The following is a 19,819-nucleotide window of genomic DNA, read 5'->3' as shown; positions in this document are numbered from 1 at the left end:
TGGCTCCATTGCACTGGAGTTTGTTGTTCCAAAGATATCAGCTCCCTTCTAGGAGGAGTAGAAAAGCCTCATGGCACCACTTTTCTCTCAGACAAGAGACATGCTGAGAAAACACTGCTATTTTCAGACGAGGGGTACGTGGCAGCAATATCACTCCGATTAGTGGAGATGGATTAATTCTGAGAATTATACACATCAAAATAGGACTTGGCTTTCCTGAGACAGTCTGGATAAATATAAGTTACCCCTGACTGTGGTTAGTCACTGTTTGGTTGCAGAAAAGCATTTAAAGGAGCAAATAGGGAAAAAATAGATTTCTTATTATAAAACTTCATGACTTTGTGGGAGTTCAGTGTAGTTTTAGTAACAGTACAGCACAATCAGTGTGTTTTGAAGTTTAAACCAAGAAAGTAACACAATTCATTGTGGCTTCACAGTCTTCAGGGTAAAGCTCCCAGGATGTGAAAGCAAAAATTTGAGTGTGATGGTCTAGAGCTTGGATGGGGCTGGTACATACAGTTCAGATCAGCTTTTGCAACTCTTGGAGTTGACTTTTAGGTTGAATTAAGCCTGCTTCTGCTTGTAGAAGGCTCATTTGCCAGTTTCCCAACCCACTTTAAATATCAAACCCTCTGCCCACTGCCAAAGCTTCAGCTGTGTTTCTTTTTCTGATTAATGTGAAGATGCTCTTTATTTATCTGTTCCCTTTTTCTCTTTCAGAAGATCATTGTCAAGGAGACAAGTCAATGTTTTGTCGCATGGAAGTTCTCTCCCGTTACTGCTCCATTCCTGGGTACCATAAGCTGTGTTGCAAGTCCTGCAACATGTACAGCAACGTAACAGAGGATGGCAATGTAACCAGTGCCAATGTAAATAAGAATAATGTCATTGAGGAGGAGCTCCTGACAACCCCCAGCCCTCCCATGGGAGTGTCCGCCACACAGTCTGCCACCAGCCCTCCTCTGCTTTCCAAAACACGTGCACCCCCTTCCAATGCCACTGAGGAGCACCCAGAAATCAATGCAGTGGATGTTCCCTACAAAGTTGATGGGTTGGATAACGAAGTACCACAGCACAACATCATTACACGGAGGAGGCCTTATGAAAGGACAAGGAATCAAAGAATTCAGGAGCTGATCGCTGAGAAAATGAAAAGAGAGACTCTTAGGAAAATAAACTAGAATGGAAATATGGCACAACAACATTTTTCTCTTATAGAGATGTTACCAACATCATAGTATTGGCCATCGTAGAGACTAAGAATGGGGAAAAATCAAAGTGGTGCTATGGCAGAGATAACAAATTCTCAAGCCTACTATAAATGGAAATGACAGATTGTTTCATAAGTGCTAATCTGAACACTTTGGTGGCTAGGTTAGGTGTACAGGGTACAGCAGAGTATTAGTGCAATATCCCTACAGTGTCCCACTGAATCCAAACAAGCCATATTACTTGGGTCAGGTTAGCAGGTTTCTCAGTTACAGGCTCCTTAAGGTCTTCTATGCCTGCTTAGAAATAGTAACAGGAGTCACACTTAGTATGGCAGAAAGCAGTCCCTAGACATAATAAATCCCTTTAACTCTGACAAGCAGGGGGTCAGCACTCCTGTGATGCTTCTTTGCCTTGCACAAACCCTGGCACTAACACAGCCAGCTTCGGGAAGGCTCTTAGGACATGCCAGGCTCGGTTTGGCTGACCTTGGCAGAGCTGCCTCTGTGGTCACAGCTCAGCATGTGCTCACGTAGCTTCCTGAACCAGGACTGTGTAAGAAAATAGAGAGAAAACTCTGTAGCCATATATTTATGTGTAAATTAAAAACTGACAAACAGTAGTTTACATACTTCCATAAACAATTTCAAAGGATTCTCCTAAACTTTTGGACACATGCAAGACATTTAGTAGGGTAGATCTGGCCAACTTGGACTGAAAACATCCTAGTCTTTCTGTTTACAATTATCCATATTTTTTATAATCTTTAAGTTCCTGTAATGCAACAGCCTCAGTGATCCTTATTGGTTGGTGCTTTTTTTATTGGTCTGATTTTTTTTTTCTACCCACATTCTGTTTAACTTAAAGATGACTGGATTCTTGTTGTCTTTTCTTTGGTGCTCTGGTAAGACAAACTTTTTTTTTCCCCCACGTAGGATGCAGTTATTTTTGAGGAATTAATTTTGTATTATCTTCCTTTCCTTAGGACAGCTTTATTGGTGCAGAAGTGAACAACTGTTTGCTGTGCCCTTACAGGAACATACACACACACACATTGTGAATTCACAGCACCAGGTCTGCTAGAAAACTTTAAAATGTGTAACCTGACAACCCTTTGAGTACTTTTTTCCCCTCAGGGTCATCATGGTTTTCATAGGTCATTTTGAATTCCTGGTTGGAGAACAGAAGATGAACTCAGCTTGGCTCTAACACTGCCGAGACAGGGAGTATGGACTGGTTCCTGCTGTGGGTGGCATCTGAGCAGATTTTTTCCTGGCTTGGATTCTTCCATTTGTTTCTTCTTTGCTGGTAAATCTCCTGCAGAGCCCGGGGCTTCCCTGAAATCCTCTCTTTACCACTAGGTAGGTTTGGTGGCTCCAAGTTCATATTTTCCAGTCTGAGAGGAAGATCTCACCCTCCAGCTTGAGTTGGTCCTGGTTTGAAGCAGCACCAGCAATAAGCCCATATATAGAGTCACATAATTACTGGGAATGTGCTGCATTCCCAGCAATTGGTGAGCTCTTCTCTGGCCCAGCTGCTGGCAAAGAGCTTCACAGGTATTGCAAGGTGAAGCACATGTGACTCTCTGTGACCTACCTTCTGCCCTTGACCACCACGACTGAACTGCTCAGTCTCCTCTTCCAAACGAGCCATTCCTGCTTGAAAGGAGGCAAGAGCCAGCAGGAACCTCAGCCTTTACAGCACCTACATGTGGGACTGTGTTTGGCCTGAACTGGGGCTAGAAGTTTTTGAAACACAAGCCTGGTCTAGGAAAAAAACTTCATGGAGATACTAGCCCAAGCAGAGAAGGAATGTTTTCAGCTGGGGCCGTGGCAGCCAGTGCCCCTTCTTACCCGGGACCACGGTGATACACTTGGAGCAGCTCGGTGCAGGAATGAGAGATACACTGAAGACCAGGATAACTGGGAAGACCAACAGGCCTGCTAAGAGTCCAGAGCATTAGGAAACATCTCCTGGGCCAAGCCGACGTGGCTGCAGATGTGGAAGCAGCAGCAAGCACAAGCAAAAATCTGTTCTGGTTTGGAGAAGTAAAACTCAGGCTGTGCAGTTTGGCAGCACAGTGGGAAGAGTTCCACTGCAGACTTTCCCTGCTGGGACATGGAGTGTATTCCTGCAGCCAAAGGGGTGCTTGTCCTTGGTGCCCTGTCCCAGCCCTGCTCCATGGCCTGCTGGCTGTCACACAGCCACGGCGTGCAGGCAAGCCCCGGGAGCCTCGTGCCAAGGGGTTCGTGGTTGCCCACAGATGGGACAAGTTTCAATAACAGTGTAGGGTCAGGTCACATCTGTGCACAGCAGCAATGTACTAATGAGCATTGAAAGGGAAAAAAACCCCACCATTCTATTTATAAGCAAGGAAGATGTGTCTAAATCAACATCACTCCAGCTGCTGTGCCACAGGAGACACAAGCTGTAGCTGGGCTCCCAGCCTGTAGTCATAGTATTTCTTGCCTTCCACGTTTCCTTTACACAGATGTGGTTAGTATAAAACTCATCTTTTCCCCTTCAAGTTAATATCCTTTTAGCTCTGTGGACAATAAAAATAAACCACAGCCCCCAGCTTCTTCATAGACTAGGAAGCTCATCCAAGCATATGAAACTTAGGAAAAACTTTTACAAACCCAGAGATAGAAAGGGTTGGAGCTGGATTTATGCGGATGGGGAGTAAAAGTTTGCTGCCCGGAGGGTACCAGTCTTACCCTCTGGGACTTTTTCAAGACCCATTGCTCCAATCCCCTGAGGTAACTCATCTAATAGATTCTGTTCTGCCCTAGCTTCTGGAATAGGCTTAGTCAACCAGGCAGTGTGAAGAAATACCACAGGAGGCAGTGCTCACAGCTCAAAAAAACATTTTTCCAGATAAAGTGGAAAGTTCTGCTGCCTCAGGGAGCAGGAACAGCCTCCCGTAAGGCTGGTTTGGTCTGGTGCTATGTTAGGTCCAGTGTTCATTAGGAACCCAATGCAATGCCTGGTGGCATCTGCATTTTGGAAAGGCTTGTTCCCTTCTCAGTCTCACCTTTTGGGAGATTTAATTTGATTTGTTTCTCAGTGGTTTAAATACTACTGAATATTTCTCTAGCTGTTTTTTGGGGGGGAACACTAAACTACTTGAGGCAGCAGCTTCAGTCTACATTGCTCAAGACATCAAGAGGCTGACGGACCATCTTTTTAAGGAGCAGGAGCCACCAGCTGCCTTCTCTTCACACTGTTCCTGTATGAGAAGGGGGGAAGTTAAGTCTCTTCAGACCAGAAAAGATGCCTTCTTTTCAAGCTGCCATGGGTTCTTCGGAAGGTGTTTTTTCCAGCAGTTCCCCAAGAATCTGTACATCACTTCTACTGGAAAACACAATATCAGGCTCTATTGATAAAGAAAAAGCAGCCCCAGACAAAAGATGAGGGTTTGCTCTCCTGAGCTGATCTCATTTCTGTGTCATACAGTGGAAAATTTGGTCATTTTTTTGTTTGGTTGAACTTTGACAACTGTTTCATCTTCTCTACGATGCTGTAATTGGGCAAGAGCATCATCGCAGTGGATCTGTAGCCAGTTTGCTGTTGCCCAGGTGCTGCATTTTCAGACACAGCAAGCAGAAAGCAATATTTTAATGTAACTTAATCCCCAGAAACTAAAGCAGGTTTACAAACAAATATATTCCTGCAGAGACCATCTCAGAGATCTGAGAGATAAAGTAATGTGCTCCCACAAAGCAATGCATTTATGATCTAACCATGCAGCTACAGTTTTCTCAATTATCATTTTTCTGGCTGTCCAAACTTAAAATCCAAGTGACAGCCTCTCATGAAAAAAAAATCCCAAACAAATTCTGGTTTCTTTGGCTTCAGTCATCTGCCATTTTTTTCACCATCATTTCTTTAAAAATTTCTGTTATCTATTATGAACGCATCACTTTTTATATTCATATATCCATTCAATATTTAGAGTCTCACAACACCTCCATAGAATGCTTTCAGATATTTTGAGAATTCTAGAAATGGTGCTTTACCAGTACTCAAAGGGTTTTTTATTTTATTTTATTACATAATGCATTTAATATCTTATTTACTCACCTACAGTGCACAGTATTAGCTATGTTCATCTGAATATCTATATGCAACTTCCATTCACTTACATATGCCTTAACAGAAATTGCAATAAATAGCCATTTCTTGTATATTAAAAATGTATATACAAATTAGAATCTTTAATTTTATAATTTATTAAATTTAAATGTCTGTGTTCTTTTGCAAAAAAAGTGTTTGGCTTTTCCCTCTGCTTTTTTCATTGAGTCAATGTTATGCAGCAATGCTAGAAGAGGAAGAACCAGCATCTTCGGGTTCAAAACCAATTCAATTTCTACAACTTAATTAAGTGGGATTGGGATACACTTGCTGCCAAAGTCCTGCATCCTTGATACAACATCCATTATCCAAGGCTAAATATCATGAAGTCACTGGACCAAAACCTCAGTTGATAACTGTACAGAAATTAATCAAACTCACTTAAACCTGACTGAGGCTCAAATCCATCCTGGTCCATGTATCATCTTTTTAAAAAGGCTCAGTTATTTGGGCTTCCATTCATGACTGATGAGTGAATCATGCTTTGCATGTCCTATTGATAAAGTAATTGCTCCTTTCCATGAAATTCTTTTGCACACATTCTCCTGCTGTATCCTGCGCACACGTAGCTGAGTTCCCTTTAAACATGATTGAAACTTTCTCATCTGATTGAAGGTTCTTGCTTGAGGATTTGAAAGGTCCCTGCTTACTGTGATTATTCAGTGAGCACCATGCAGTGCACTCGAGTCCAGCATTCTTTATCAGGTAATGAGCCACCTCAACACTTTCCATCTGGAAAAGTCATTTACACACTTAAATGCCCCAATAAAGCAGTGGACAAGCCCAAACCTAGGGTTCATTTACTGTGATAATTCATGCAGCATTTACAGCTATGACAAGGGTTATATTTAATTGCCTTTTGCTTTCATAGATTTTTAGATTTTTAGAGTGGCCATGGCAAAGGGTCTCACATCCACACCCCAGACATGAGGGACACCCAAGGTGGGCTCAGGTGCATCTCCCTCCCCCAGTCTTTCTCTCTCTCTCTCTCTCAAATGCCAAAAGATGACACCCACAGGAGGCCTTCTCTTCCTCTCCTTGCCTACATCAGATTTTTATCCCTTTTCACCATCATCTGGGTCTGAGGAATTTTTTTTTTTAAAGGCAGCTCAAGGAGGTGCAATTCCAGGCCAGGAAAGCAGTTCTCAGGTTATTCTCAATTACACCAGGCAGAAGGCAGCTCCTGCAAAGTGCTGTGCAAATTTGACTCCCCTTTCCCACAGCAAGGGGAGCACAGGATGATTTCCAGCCTCCCACAGGGTGTTCTGGCTCAACATTTGGCTTTGCTCACAGGGGTCAAAAAAGACTCCTGAGCCTTCCTGGGAGATAAATGCCTGGAAGCTCCCTTAGGGCTGTGTGTGTGCATGTGAATATGTGTGTGTGTGTGCATTGCTCACCTTTGCTCTCCCCCTGCCCCCTCCCCACCACCTTTCCCAGTCCCTTCTTTAGCAAGATCCCAAAGCTGAGCAGAGCGATGGAGCCACAGAACCACATCAAGCACTTCTAAATCTCCTTACAGGAGGGAGCAGAGCAGGCTGACACAGGTGGGAGAAGCCTTATCCTGGTTAACCTGCGGGGTTTTATGCTTCATCGGCAGAGTGCTGCCAGCAGCATCCCCCGGGCTGGAGCAGCCCCAGCGGCCCCGGGCTCCCGGCAGGCCGGGGCCGCTCCGCCTCGGTGCAGCCGCCGCTAGATGGTGGCACGGCACAAGGAGTGCGAGTGTGAAACTGCCTCTGGGCTGTGACCCCGGCCGGGAAAATCCCTCGGGCTGGGGAGATGTGCTCAGGGAGGGCCAGAGGGAATCAAACCCCCGGCTCAGTCCCCGTCTCGGGGTGGATGGAGTCGGAGATGCCGCTGGGCTGCTGCCCGTGCCCTGCCTGTGGCTGGGGGCTGGAGGAGAGAAACACAAACAGCACCTGCAGGGGAGGAATAGAGCCGTGATCAATCCCACCACCCAAACCACTGAAAATAACTCAATAATAAGTTGTTTTCTGGGGCTGTTATTTCTTAGGGCATCTAAACATATTCCAGCTCCTCCAGAAGAAAATTGAGAGGCCAGTAACATAACAAGAGGTTCCACTGTTGATTGTAAACTAATTTTTGAAAATCTTTAATTAAAGGAACACAACAGCTATGGAAAGACAAATCTGTTTTAAGTGACCCGGGCTGCTGGCAGGACAGGGGGTTTCATGAGACCCCAGGCAGGACAAGGTTTTCAAGTCACAGCAGTGCTGCCCTCCCTGAGACCTGCAACAACTCACAGTGCTCACTCCCCGGCCTCTTTGTGTGGTGCATCCCACACAAAGGGACCAATCCACACCAGCGTTCAGGCACTTTGGGACACGTATAGTCTAAAATAATGATGAAAAATGCATCCATGCAAAGATACAGTTTAATCATAGGCCGATCAGTAATAACAGAAATGGCATTCTTGGAGGAAGCATTCAAAGTTGCACCGTGTTTCTTTTGAATTAAGATTTTTTGAGGATGCAGGTGATGAAAGAAGAAACCAAATAGCTGTGGTTGAGGTAAAAAAAAAAAAAAAAAATTATATTTGTCCCTCCCATCTAGCATGTTCTTTCTATTCACTCCATCATACCTTTAAGAAGGAGGTAGCTCCAGCAGGGAGGAGAGACCAGGGCAGAGGAACCATCTTGAAGACTCTTTTTAAAGATAGTGTAACCATGCACATCTGCACATGTGACGTTTGTTTCCAGATCAGTGATCTTCCTCACAAAATATTTTTCCCAAGCTCCATACTGCAGCTGCTTAGCATAGCTGGTGTCTGAGGGTTTTTTCCTTTTGACGGTAATCAAGTTTCCAGCAAGCAAGAAGGAAAAATTGAAGCTCTGAGTTACTACAGCATGCTCCCTGATGATCATTGCTATTAGTGAATTTAGTGCATGAAAGGTTGTGGGTCATTTCAGCTGGTTGGCACCAAAAGTCCAGACAAACAGCTTAAGTTTACGTACCTCTTATATTAAAATAATAAGCAATGGCTATCTCCAGAAAAAAAAATCTGCTTGGAACCATATCCCAAGGGGATGCACAAGTCTGTTGTGCTCCCTATTTCTTTTTAATGGAGATAAAGAAAAAACCTGAATGATGAGTGTGGGCTTGGGTGACTAAATCAGCTGTTACAGCCAATCCCAGCCTGAATGCTGGTAACACAGAATATTTGCATTAAAACTAAAGCAGTGATTTTTAAATCTAGGGTTTCTGCTTTTCTCTTCATCCCTCCCGCAGGTCAGTACAGGCATTGTGGGGAGCAGCAAGGCTCAGAAATGCAGTCACACTCCCTGGCCTGGGCACACAGGGATGTTGTGTGGGATGGCTGTTCCCCAGGAAAGAGCAGCAGCTGTTGGGGCTGCCTCTGAGGACAGTGTTGGGAAATAAATACAGAAGGAAGATTCTGCTGCAACATGACAATTCATCTCCCCACGCAATGTGATGCTGCAAGAGAGTTTATGAGAGGGACACCAGGGTTGCTCCAGAATTGCAATCAGTTTGCAGCATGTTAATGAGCCAGGAAACAAAGGCAAATCCCTGCTGCCCAGGGACCCACAAGGTCGGATGCTGCCAGACCTCCTGGCAAAGCAATTTGCTGTAATGCACTTGTGTGGTCTCAGAGAAACACAAATGGGGATGATCCTGGGAGCAGTGGGAGAGGGGGGCTGGTGGAGCACAGCCCTGGGAGGTGCCATGGCAGGGCCAGCTGCTGCTGTGCCTCCACAGCAACGTGGATATGCAGCTGAATCCGGGGATGTAGAGCTCAGCCCAGGGATGTACAGCTCAATCCAGGGATGTAGAGCTCAGCTTGGGGGTGTACAGCTCAGCCTGGGGGTGCAGAGCTCAGCCCAGGGAGGAACAGCTCGGCCCAGGGAGGAACAGCTCGGCCCAGGGATGTAGAGCTCAACCCAGGGAGAAACAGCTCCACCCAGGAAGGTACACCCAGCTCAGGGATGTCCAGCTGGGCCCAGGATGTAGGGTCTAATCCAGGGATGTAAAGCTGAGCCCGGGGATGTAAAACTCAGCCCAGGGATGTACAGCTTGGCCTAGGGATGCTCAGCGCAGAGCAGAACAGGAGCAGAGACAGAAGAGAGCAGCACTAAAGAAGCTGCAAACACCCACTGCCTCTTGGGAAAATCAGCACAATTTTGTTCACAAAATAAGGCAGAGAAGGAAGAAAAACAGCCCCAAACCCTAAGGACTCCCCTTCCAGCAATAAAGCATGAGGGAGCTACGGCTTCTCTTTTCCTGCCCCAGCTTGGAGCACAGGCAGCCCTTCTCCTCCCGCACCACGGCCGCGGTGCCTTCCCCACGGGGGTTGTCGGGGGGCAATGAGCCGCAGGGATGCGGGATGGCCGGTCCCGGCCGGTGCCCGCGGGCTGCCCCGGTGCCTCGGCGCCCGCCGGCTGCGGCTCGGGCAGGGCAGGCAGCCAGCGGGATATATTTAGCAACAGCAACAAAACAGGCAGCGGGATCAGCTGACTGAGGCAGGGAGCTGGCGCATGGGTTAGTGTTAGACAGCACATCTCCCGTGCTGGAAGCGGGGAGCAGGGAGCGGGGCAGAGCCGCGCAGCCCGGGGAGAAGACAGCCGCGCTGCCCGCAGCCCCAGGTAAGGGGAGGGGGTCTGGCCGCGGGCCGTGTGCCGGGGGTCGCTAGGAAGAGCCGGGGTGCCGGTAGCCAGGGATGCTCACGGCATGCTGGAAGGCAAGCCGCAGGCAGCGGGTCCAGCCCGCCGGGGGCCGCAGGTGACGGGGAGGTGACCTCGGCCACGCCAGCGCGGTGTCCAGGGCGAAGGGGATCGCATCCGGGCAGGACACGATCCATCCCATCATCGGAAGAGCTTTTTACCTGCAAATAGGTAATTTAAATTTCCTATCCGGGCAGGACTCGGGTACTGATTAGCGCTATCGGGGTTTAACGCGACCTGCCTGCGCCCCTCGCATCCTCCGCTCTCGCTGCCGGGCCCAGGTCTGACTCCGCCGAGCTCAGGCAGGGGCTGGGAGGGAAGGAAGGAAGAAGCCTTTTCTTAAAGGTTTGGAGACATGAGAGAAACAGAGCAGGCAGGGAAAAGGATAATAAAAGGGCCCTAAGGTTTAAAACAAGCGTCTCCTGCTCTCAGGTCAGCAAATCCCAGCTTGGCTGGCTTTACCAGCAGCACATGAGGAAAACCAGGGAGGGCCAGCAGCAGCCTGGGGAGGGACGGGCACCCGGCGAGCTCGGCCCTGGGCTCGGCACGAGCTGCTCGTTTGCGCTCCCTGTGTGATCTGCAGCTTTGCAGGGAGGTTCAGCAAAGCCAGATTTATTTCCAGCAATGACAAGCAAGGCATTAAAATAGCCAGCAAAGCACTTCTGCGTTTAATCACACAACAAAGCTATATTGTGTCTGCTGATTAGTCACATACAAATTTCATTGGGGGAAGCAGTAAAAAAAAAAAAAAAAAATACAGGCTATGTGGCCATTTCTGCCAGAAGGGGAGATAAGCAAAGCACAGGGGGGAGTGTTTGGAGAAAAAGAAAATCAGTACAGTTAGAAAACACTGCAGCACAAAATATACTGAAAAATTTGTAATTCAATATATTTAACTGAGTAGTAGGAGCAGTTTGATGGAAATCCATCCTAAAATGAGTTGAGGATGACTATTTGAATATAAAGGACATGCATTAAAACCCTTTGACTCTACGTAAGTACTCAGGGGAGGACCTACCTCTCCATAGCTACATTTATGAACTACAGACAAAAGTGACCCTGTACATTCTCACCTACAGCCCCTAGAAGAGACCCCTGTAATGTGCTTCACTGAGGTGGCGCTCCCCACAGGGGCAGGGCAGCTCCTCTCCTGTTGGGTTCAGCTCCTGCTTGGGCTAAGGGTGAAGTCAGAGCCCTGTCACAGTGAACAGACATGGAGCATTAAATAAGGACAGTAATTTGTGCCTTGCTGCTCCACCAAGGGCAGTGAGACAAGCTCATGCCCCTGCCCCATACCTCTCCAGCTGTGCTCCCTTGCACTGCTTAAGGAGGGAGGGAGCACCATTGCTGATCTCCTTAATGAACCCACTGTTTACTGCCACATTTAATGACTTGGCTTCTTTGGTACATTTATGAAGCTCTTTATGAAGCCATGGATATAAAAGTACTGCCAGCAAACTTTTAAAATGTGGTTTTTTCTAACAGCCCTGTTTACCTCAAGGAGACATCAGGTGGCTCAGGTAGAAACAAGCCCAGGATTCCTTTACCACAGCAGGTTTTCACATGCTGATCAGGTCTGCTCTGTTCTTTGCAGCCATGGCACCCCGGATCAGGCTGAGCCTTTCAAAGCCTCTCCCAACCATACGGGAAACCCACGAGGAAGCGATGGAGGATCCAAGCAGCAACCCAAAGTGTGCTGGAAGTGCTGCAGCCAGCCCAGACTCATACTCCAGTGATGACTACATCCAATCCATCTGCCACCTTGCCAGACCCACCTTCCCAGCCCTCCTGGAAAGCAGACGTAAGGGTAAGGATAGAAAGACCCTGAAGACCCCTGAGGATGTGTCAGGTTCTCCACTGCTTGTGGGGACACAGCAGGAAAGGTCAAAATGTAAATTGACCAATTTCATCTCTAATGTGGTGCCACTGGGAAAAGTTCCACCTGCAGAAACCGACTTTTGGTCCAGAGAGGACCCCCTGGAACAAATTTACACCAATGCAGGAAATCTTTGCTCCTCCCAGGCTTCTTCCTATGGTGAAAGTGCCAGCGCTGGTTACTCACAGTGCAACTCTTCTGCCCCAAATGGTGACCTTCATCCCACAAACCTGGATGAAAAAAACACAGGGAAAACCAGTTTTCCACGAGTGTTCAGTTTTCCAAGGCTTCCCTCCCCAAGACCAGTTCAGAAAGAAGCAGTATGCTCAGAGCTGAGGTATCTCAGAAGGGATGAGGGAACAGTTTTAGGGAATAACCACAGTCAGAAAGAAAATGGCCCCATGTTCATTAACACTGAAGAGCAATTGGCACCCTCAGCCAGAGGGAAGGCGGCAGGAAACCCAGCCCTGTCCTGCTATGTAGGAAGGCAGAATTCATTCAATACAGCAGGCATAGATGAAAAAGAAGGAAGAAAAACTTCTCACTGTGACAAAAATGTCATGGGTGATGTTCCCACTAAGCAGAGATACTTCGAGTCTTTCCAGGTACCTAAAAAAACCACCATCCATAACTGGATTTCAGAGCACAGATGCATCTGGAAAGAAGCAAAGATAAAAGCTTGTTTGCTCCCAGCCATTGCTGAAGTGTGAAGAAGTAGCTGCTTAGAATAATTTTATTCACAAGATATAACCAACCCTGTGCTCTAGCAGCTCTCCCTGGAGTCCTCACACAGAAAACATGGCTTGAACATGCATGCGAGTCAGGCAGACTCTTGTGATCCATCATATCCCTCATCCGTGGGCAAAGGGACAATTCAGAGTCTCATCTGCTAAGGAAACAGCAATCAGTTCTCATTTTGGAAAGGCAACAGTTCATAAAGCATCTCCTCCCACCTACTGCCTAAAACTGCCCTGAGCATGAAGAAAAGCTGGAGAGAGCTGGAGAGAGCACAAATCCCATCTGTGCTGGAGAAGAAGTGGGAGCATTGAAATAGCAGTGCTTCCCAGCCAGTGCCAAGCAGGCAGATGTTGCTGACACTTGAGTACAGATGTTCAGAAAGGAGCCCTTTGCCCAAGGCTCGGACTGCAGGAAATGCTCTCTCTGACACATTTACTGGGAGACCCATCACAGATCCCTGCCTCAGCACCTGGATCCCACTGGAGAGGTCACCCATTAGAGCAGTAGCATAAAGAATTATTTCTTAAAAATCATAAGAAGTCTTTTGTGAGGATTTGCTGGAGGGCAAGGTGGAAAATATTACAACTCCTTGGGTGGGGATTTTCCTGGTGCTTACCCTGTCACAACTCTGTTCCCTTTACTCCTGGACGTGGCCCTGGCAGGAGGAGGGCTGGGAGCCCTGGTGGGCATTGCTGCGCTGGTGCTGTGGCTGTTGTGGAGCCAGCTGTAAACAGGCATCATGCTGGACTCTGCACTGTCACAACCAGGCTGCACACCACGGGCACCCACGGGATTTGCTGCTCGGGTGTGGGGGCCCATGAGCCCACACAGAGCTCTGCAGGCTCAGAAGAGCAGCCTTGGCTGAGGGACAGCCTAGGGATGCTGGGCTCCTGCTGATAGAACCTGAATGTAAAATAGTAACTTGTGTTTCCCTTCATACCTGTGCTTCTGTATTCTCACCTGGCTGACCATGCTGATGATGTTGACTGAGCTTTGCTTCGTGCTGCAAGACTGAAACATGGAACAAACAAATGTGCATGTCCCAACCATCCAGCACACAGAACATACAAACAATTCATCTTGATGGTATTGCTGCATGGGGTGTCTGCAGGGCAAGAAGCATTCCCACAAGGCTGGGAGGTCCTGGCATGGGACAGGGGGCACATGCCCAGGCCATGCCTCACTGCCACACAGAGACTTCATCAGAGAAGCTGCCATTGGCACTTTCTCCTGCAGTCAGAGCATCCTCACCCACCTGTGTCTGGTGCCACACTCTCTGTATCCAGTCAGGAGATGTAGTTGAGAAAACTGCAAAGCAATACCAGCCTAATTATTACTACTACTAGGAATAAATGTTTTGGCACAGCAGAGAGCAGAGGGACCAGGCTGTTTGCTCAACAGCAGCTAAGATGAAAAACAGCATTGGAAAACTGCAATTATAAAAATGCTCACAAGTGATTTCCAAACCACCCTCAAGCAGATTAAATGAAAAAGCAATTTCTACTCAGCACCAACATGAGTGTAAATATGCTCAAGGATCAAAAGGTGAGAGTGTTTGAGCTTCTCAGCCTCACATCTCTTACCTCAAATATTTTTTTCTCCTGTTGAAACTCATTAGTGCTATGGAGCTGAGCTGCTTCTCAGCTCTGTTTTTGAACTAACCACACAGCAAGAACGGAAGTGAAGATGGCTCCAGCATTCATTAAAGCTGATGGAGAAAGTTGAACCCAGGAGGTCCCAGCCTGCTCTGCCTCCTCCACACCTGTCCCTCCCTTCTCAGGTAAATGCTGGGGTTTAAGCAATGCTTGTCCTCACTGCTCTGCTGTCATTTAAATTTCTCTCCATGTGAATATTTATGACTCTAACGCCTAACAAGTCTTGTGCCAACTGCATGTATCACTGCTTTTGACAGAGGAGACAAATAAAATCCTTCCATCCAGTTGTTGTTTCCATTCTGCATTCCACAGGGCATTATTTTTAGTGCTGGGCTGATCCACAGCACATGGGCTGTGACTTGCCATGCAAGCACCTCCTCACTCTACCAGGTCACCAAAGGCCTTCACACCTCACCCCTTCAGCAGCTGCTGCCCAGGGCTGGGATTCCTTCTCAGCTGCCACATGATCCTGCAAGTCTCTGCACCCCTGAAACCCATCACCTTTCCTCTCCAGAGCAAAGAGGCACAGCAGCAGATGAGAGCTGCAGCCCAGGAGGCTGGGAAAAGCCTCCAACTCTCTGATGTAGGACTGGGAGCAGGCTGTGGGGGCTGGGGTGATGGCAGGGTTGGGGTCAGAGCTGGGGCCATTTAAAAACACAGTGCTAGTTCCAGCTGCAGTCAGGTTTGGAGCAGTGAAGATTTGGAGTGACCTGGCTCTTTCTGGAGAATACTTAAGTAAAAATTGAGATTCTACTCCAGCAACTGGGTTTTTAAGAGGAGCCAAAGCTGCTGGGATGCAGCAAAGATGGGGGCAAGAGGGCAGATTAGGGTCACAGAAGTGGCAAGGCAGGGAAGGGAGAGGGAAATGTGGGGCTGGTGGTGCCTGTGAGTGAGCAGGGCAGCTCCCAGCAGGAGTGGCAGGGCCAGGAGCCCCAGGCTGAGGAATTCCAGCTGTGCAGTAGAGGCTGTGACAGGTAAGAAAAAAAAAGCTGGTTTAACACAGGACAGAGGCAGCAGATAGGGAGGGTTCTCTATTCAGGTTCACTTAAATCCTGTTTTGAAAAGCACAGTGCTCACCTTCTTGGCCATCAGCTCTGTTGGAAATGACCATGTTGGTCCCTGTGAAATCACTGCACAATTAAATATGCACCAGTTCCCTGGATAAGGCAGTTCTGCAGCTGTACAACATCACCCACCTGCTGCAGTTGTACTTTGGGCTGGTTCAGGGAGGGGATGGGGATTGGGGCAGCCTTGTCACTCCCCTGTCACAGCCTCTCTGCCCCCCAGCTGCTGAGGGAGCCTGTGGTCCTACCAAAGGAAAAAAAAAAAAAGGATGCTGTTGGGTGGGATAAGGTGGCCTGTAGTTACACAGCCCTTTTCTCCCTGTTCTCCCCATGGATGCACACCTGGGCCATCAGAAAATGCTGCCCCTCCTTCCCTCTCTGCAGAACAGCCCCCGAGGAATCACTGGTCAGGATAAGCCTGCAGAAGTTGCTGCCTGCTCAGAAGTGCTTCCAGACAAGAAAGAAAACCTTATCTAGGAATTTAGGTCACAGAGAGAGATAAAAGCCGTGCTGCTCCATGGCCAATCTCATGGCAGGCTCTGCATTTCAAGTCACTGGCAGAAAAATCTCATTTATTGAGATCATCAGAACTGCCAAAGGGATTTGGATTAATTTGAATGGGGAATTGGTATTCAAATCCCACCAGCAGCTTTCAGTCTCAGACTTCACATCCAGCTCACAAGCAAACTGTGAGCATTCATGGCAATTTTGCTTGCACGATCATGCAGCCTCTTCCTGCTGCAAACTGTAAATGCATTTGGACACAGAAAATCATGACCAGAATTTACAAACCAGAGATGACTGAGGCAGAAAGGAAAGTATCCCACTCTTTCCTCAGATTCTTGTCTTTAAATGGCAAAGGTAGCCATCAGCTGAAACCAAAAGCGCTCGGTGATCAGACCTGTGCAGTGCAGGAGCTGCTCAGAAACTCCTGCAGCACAGAGAGCCTCACCCACCCAGGAGGGGCCTTTCTGTGCCCACACAGCCAGAAAGAGAGATGGTGATAAACAAACTAAAACATGAGGCAGTGCAGCGTGATTACAGACAGGGATTGCAATGCAAGAGACAAGCAGGAGCAGATCGAAGGGCTGCACACAAACAGGGAGATGCTGGAGGGCTGTGAGCAAGGTCAGCAAAATCAGTTTCTAAAAAGGTCTTTAACTCTGAAGTTAGGATTAAAGCAGCTATTTTTGATTTCAGAAAAAAAAATCCAACCCTTAAAGCTCCAAGGAAAACTTAAAGCTCCCACTTTTAAAGGAGATCAGACCTGAGCCCGAGGCAAAACCCAAGGATGCCTCAGCTGAAAGCAGGGGCTTTGTGGGTGGTGCTTCAGGCTTTCCCCCTGCCCTGAAGTGCCTGCATTTGGGCCTAATTGCTCATTAAGGGCATATTTTAATTGAGCCTTCCTAAGTAGAGACGACTTCATTTATCGTGGTGCAGAATGAAGTTAAACTGCATTTAGTGACTAAGCAGGAATCCCTTATCTTTGAATGAAACCTTGACTGAACCATCAGCGCCGTGATTAATGGCAAAGTGGTTTGTATTTTCTATTTGCTGCTGTAACCATGGGCAGAAGAGAGCTCTGAAGTGGCGGCTGAAAGCTTTACTGCTTGTGTTTGAAGAGACAGAACGTTCAGGCACAGCTCTCTGCCTTGCTCACCAGGGCCCACATTTGTTTTTGTGGCTGGCATCACTTATATGGGTCACAGTTGACAGCAGGGATGACCCCTGAAGTGCCACATCGTGGGCTTGTGGCCTTTCCCCGTGCTCAGGGATTCTCAAGTATAATCTAATTTGCTTGACACGAGCTAGAGCTGATGCAAAATACATGTTGTGTAAATAGAGAGATATTGTTCCTGGTAATTGCAGCCTTCCTGGAATTAATGGTCCTGGAGGCAATGCTTCCTAGGGCTGTTGCGAAGAGCTGTAGAAAGACTGGGCATTTTTAGAATACCAGCTTGTTGCTCCATAAAGTTTGACCAAATGCCATTTAAATCAAAGGGAGCCTTTAAGTGCTTTGGAATGGGCTTGTAATGGGGATAATGGGGTGCTGCATTCAAAACACAGATTTCTAATAGCATCTGATGAGGAAAATCGAATTACTACTTTATTTATTTGTGTGTATTAGCGTTGTATCAACTGTTTCTTGTCTTTGCTTTTAAATTAACCTAGCTGAAAGTCCATCAGCCTGCTGTGAGCTTGGCAAAACCTGTGTGTGAACCACGAGGCTTTATCTGCCTGTGCCTCACCCACCTGCAGGGGCTTTGGCCCTCGGGATCAGCAAATGCCTGCTCTGCAGAGCCGGTGGTCATGCATGGTGAGAGCAGAAGGAGCCAGCAGGGACACTGCCACATCTCATCTGGCAGCACGATGTGACATTTGCAAGTCAGCTGTGCTTAGCTGAATGTTTTGCTGTTTTTTCCTGGGTGATATGTGGGAGAAACATGGTTTATCCCAGAGGTGCTGGCTGCTCGCTAAAACCCTCTGAAAGGAGGCTGCAGCCAGGTGGGTGCTGGTCTCTCTTCCCAGGTAACAAGTGGCAGGACCAGAGGAAATGGCCTCAAGCTGGGCCAGGAGAGGTTTAGATTAGGTATTGGGAAAAATTTCTGGATGGGTTGTCAAGCCCTGGAACAGGCTGCCAAGGGAAATGGTGGAATCACTGTCCCTGGAAGTGTTAAAAATCATGTAGGTGTGGCACTGGGGAACATGGCTTAGCAGTGGGTTTGGCAGTGCTGTGCTGAAGTCAGTGATCTTAGAGGGCTTTTCCAACCTTAATTATTTTATGTTTTTATATTGTTCCAACTCACTCAATGAGAACTGGCTGAGCTCCACTAGCTCAGCTTCAGAACAGGGAGATGCCACATCTCAAGTGTCCAGGCTCCAAAGCAATTACACAAAAAATACCAAATTTGCTCCAGATGTTCTTCACATTCCCCCTCAGGTCATGCTACAGAAGCATCAAAAACTGCAGAGAATAAATTGTGATGTTGGCTCACAAATGCCCTTCATGGCTGCTTAGCAGTGCCAGTCTCCCACCAGGCCCTGCTGAGCTGGGGCTGTGAAAATGCAGAGTGGCCACCCCTGACTTGCTGAGCCTACAGGCCATTCCAGCCTCACTCGTGGGATGAGCTGGGAGCATCAGCTTGAGGTGGATTTGCACAAAGAGCAAAGGAACCTGCACACTCCTTGCTCACAGAGCCAGCTGTGCAATGCAGTAAAAAATAGAACTGTTTTTTAGGGGAAGCAAATACAAGCACAGGCCTGATCATGCCCGGTTTTGGATCCAGAAACATCCAGGTCCTACTCCAGACCCCAGTTTAGGACAGATGGGTGTCTAACTGGCACTGGGGGTGACTGTGCCAGTGGTGGTGCCTGGCACTGGTGGTGACTGGCACTGTCTGCAGGTAAGAAGAGTTTGGTTGTACAAATATTACAGGTGAGTTCCTGCTCCTGCTCAGAAGAGCTGATGGGGATGGGCCAGGGCAGCTGCAGCTGGGACTCTGCTGCTGCTCCCAGCCTGGCTCAGTCCCAGCTCTCTCCAAAACATCACTGCACCTGTTCCTTCAGGCACTACAAGCTGACATAAAGCACAGCCAGGCTGTGGTGACATTTGAGCTGCTCAGTCAATATTCAGCTTTCCTTCAGGTGTGCTGAGGTGTGAGGCATCCCCAGCCCCTGAGGGATGATGAGATCCCTGCCTCAGGTGCCAGATTCTGTGTTGACCCTCCATGCTGCCTCTGCTCAAACCTGGTTTGCTGGAACAAGGGCACACAGACAGAAAACAACACCCTCCTTGCTGTGCAGGGTCAGCTCCTGGAATTAATTGCTGCAGGATGTCAACAAGATAAAATTCTGCAGGATTCAAGAGAGGATTAGACAGTCCTGTGATCAGGAACATTTGTGCAATGCTAACTGGGTCAAAGAAATACAAGAGAAATTAAGCGTTGTGCTTCCCTGAAGGGCTGAGCTGGTACCAGCTGGGTTTAGAACAGATTCCTCCCCACCTCCCCTTCCCAGTCTTTTTATAGCAACAAGCAAATAGCAGGATCTGTTGCAAAGTGTCTTCTCTTCCCTGGAATAATAAAGCACTGCCTGCTCTAGGAAGTTCTCGAGACCAAAGTGACAACTGATCCTTGCTACAGCACTCAGCAAAACCTCCCCTTGTCATTTTAAAGGCAGAAAATGAAAGTTTCCTTTCTCTGCTGCCTCTAAGCTTCAGATCAACAATTTCTCAAGAAGGGAATGAACCACACAATAAACTGGCTGCAGATGAGCTGCTTGTGTTTCCACCCTGAAACTCTTTTCTAAGCGTAATTAACCAAATTAATTATATAACTCTACAATAGTGTTAAACCAGATAAACATGTGGGGTAAATAGCTGGATCCAGAAGCCGACAGTGGTATTACAGGGAAGTGTCAGGGGGACAATGGGAGTGATGGTTTCCA

At 47.7% G+C, this 19,819-nt stretch overlaps 2 protein-coding genes across 4 annotated transcripts in view; both read left to right on the top strand.

The window, feature by feature from the left end:
* ADAMTS2 (ADAM metallopeptidase with thrombospondin type 1 motif 2) overlaps positions 1 to 5,985 on the top strand; it is a 175,618-nt gene extending 169,633 nt beyond the window's left edge. For 2 of the 3 annotated variants that reach the window (XM_038149866.1, XM_038149867.1), the window contains one exon: positions 721 to 5,985. In XM_038149866.1, coding sequence (XP_038005794.1) covers positions 721 to 1,181 — 461 coding nt within the window. In that variant the 3' untranslated portion in view covers positions 1,182 to 5,985. The remainder of the gene's footprint in view (positions 1 to 720) is intronic. The other variant, XM_038149865.1, reaches the window with a different exon arrangement.
* A 3,824-nt stretch (positions 5,986 to 9,809) lies between these two features.
* On the top strand, positions 9,810 to 14,606 carry LOC119706695. Its single transcript, XM_038150627.1, has 2 exons — positions 9,810 to 9,962; positions 11,635 to 14,606. The coding sequence occupies exon 2, from the start codon at positions 11,637 to 11,639 to the stop codon at positions 12,624 to 12,626; it is 990 nt and encodes a 329-aa protein (XP_038006555.1). The 5' UTR covers positions 9,810 to 9,962; positions 11,635 to 11,636; the 3' UTR covers positions 12,627 to 14,606.
* The last annotated feature ends 5,213 nt before the right edge of the window (positions 14,607 to 19,819 follow it).

This window comes from Motacilla alba, chromosome 13 (genome assembly GCF_015832195.1).
Source record: "Motacilla alba alba isolate MOTALB_02 chromosome 13, Motacilla_alba_V1.0_pri, whole genome shotgun sequence".
Taxonomy (NCBI): domain Eukaryota; kingdom Metazoa; phylum Chordata; class Aves; order Passeriformes; family Motacillidae; genus Motacilla; species Motacilla alba.
This window is presented reverse-complemented; position numbering and strand designations above follow the sequence as displayed.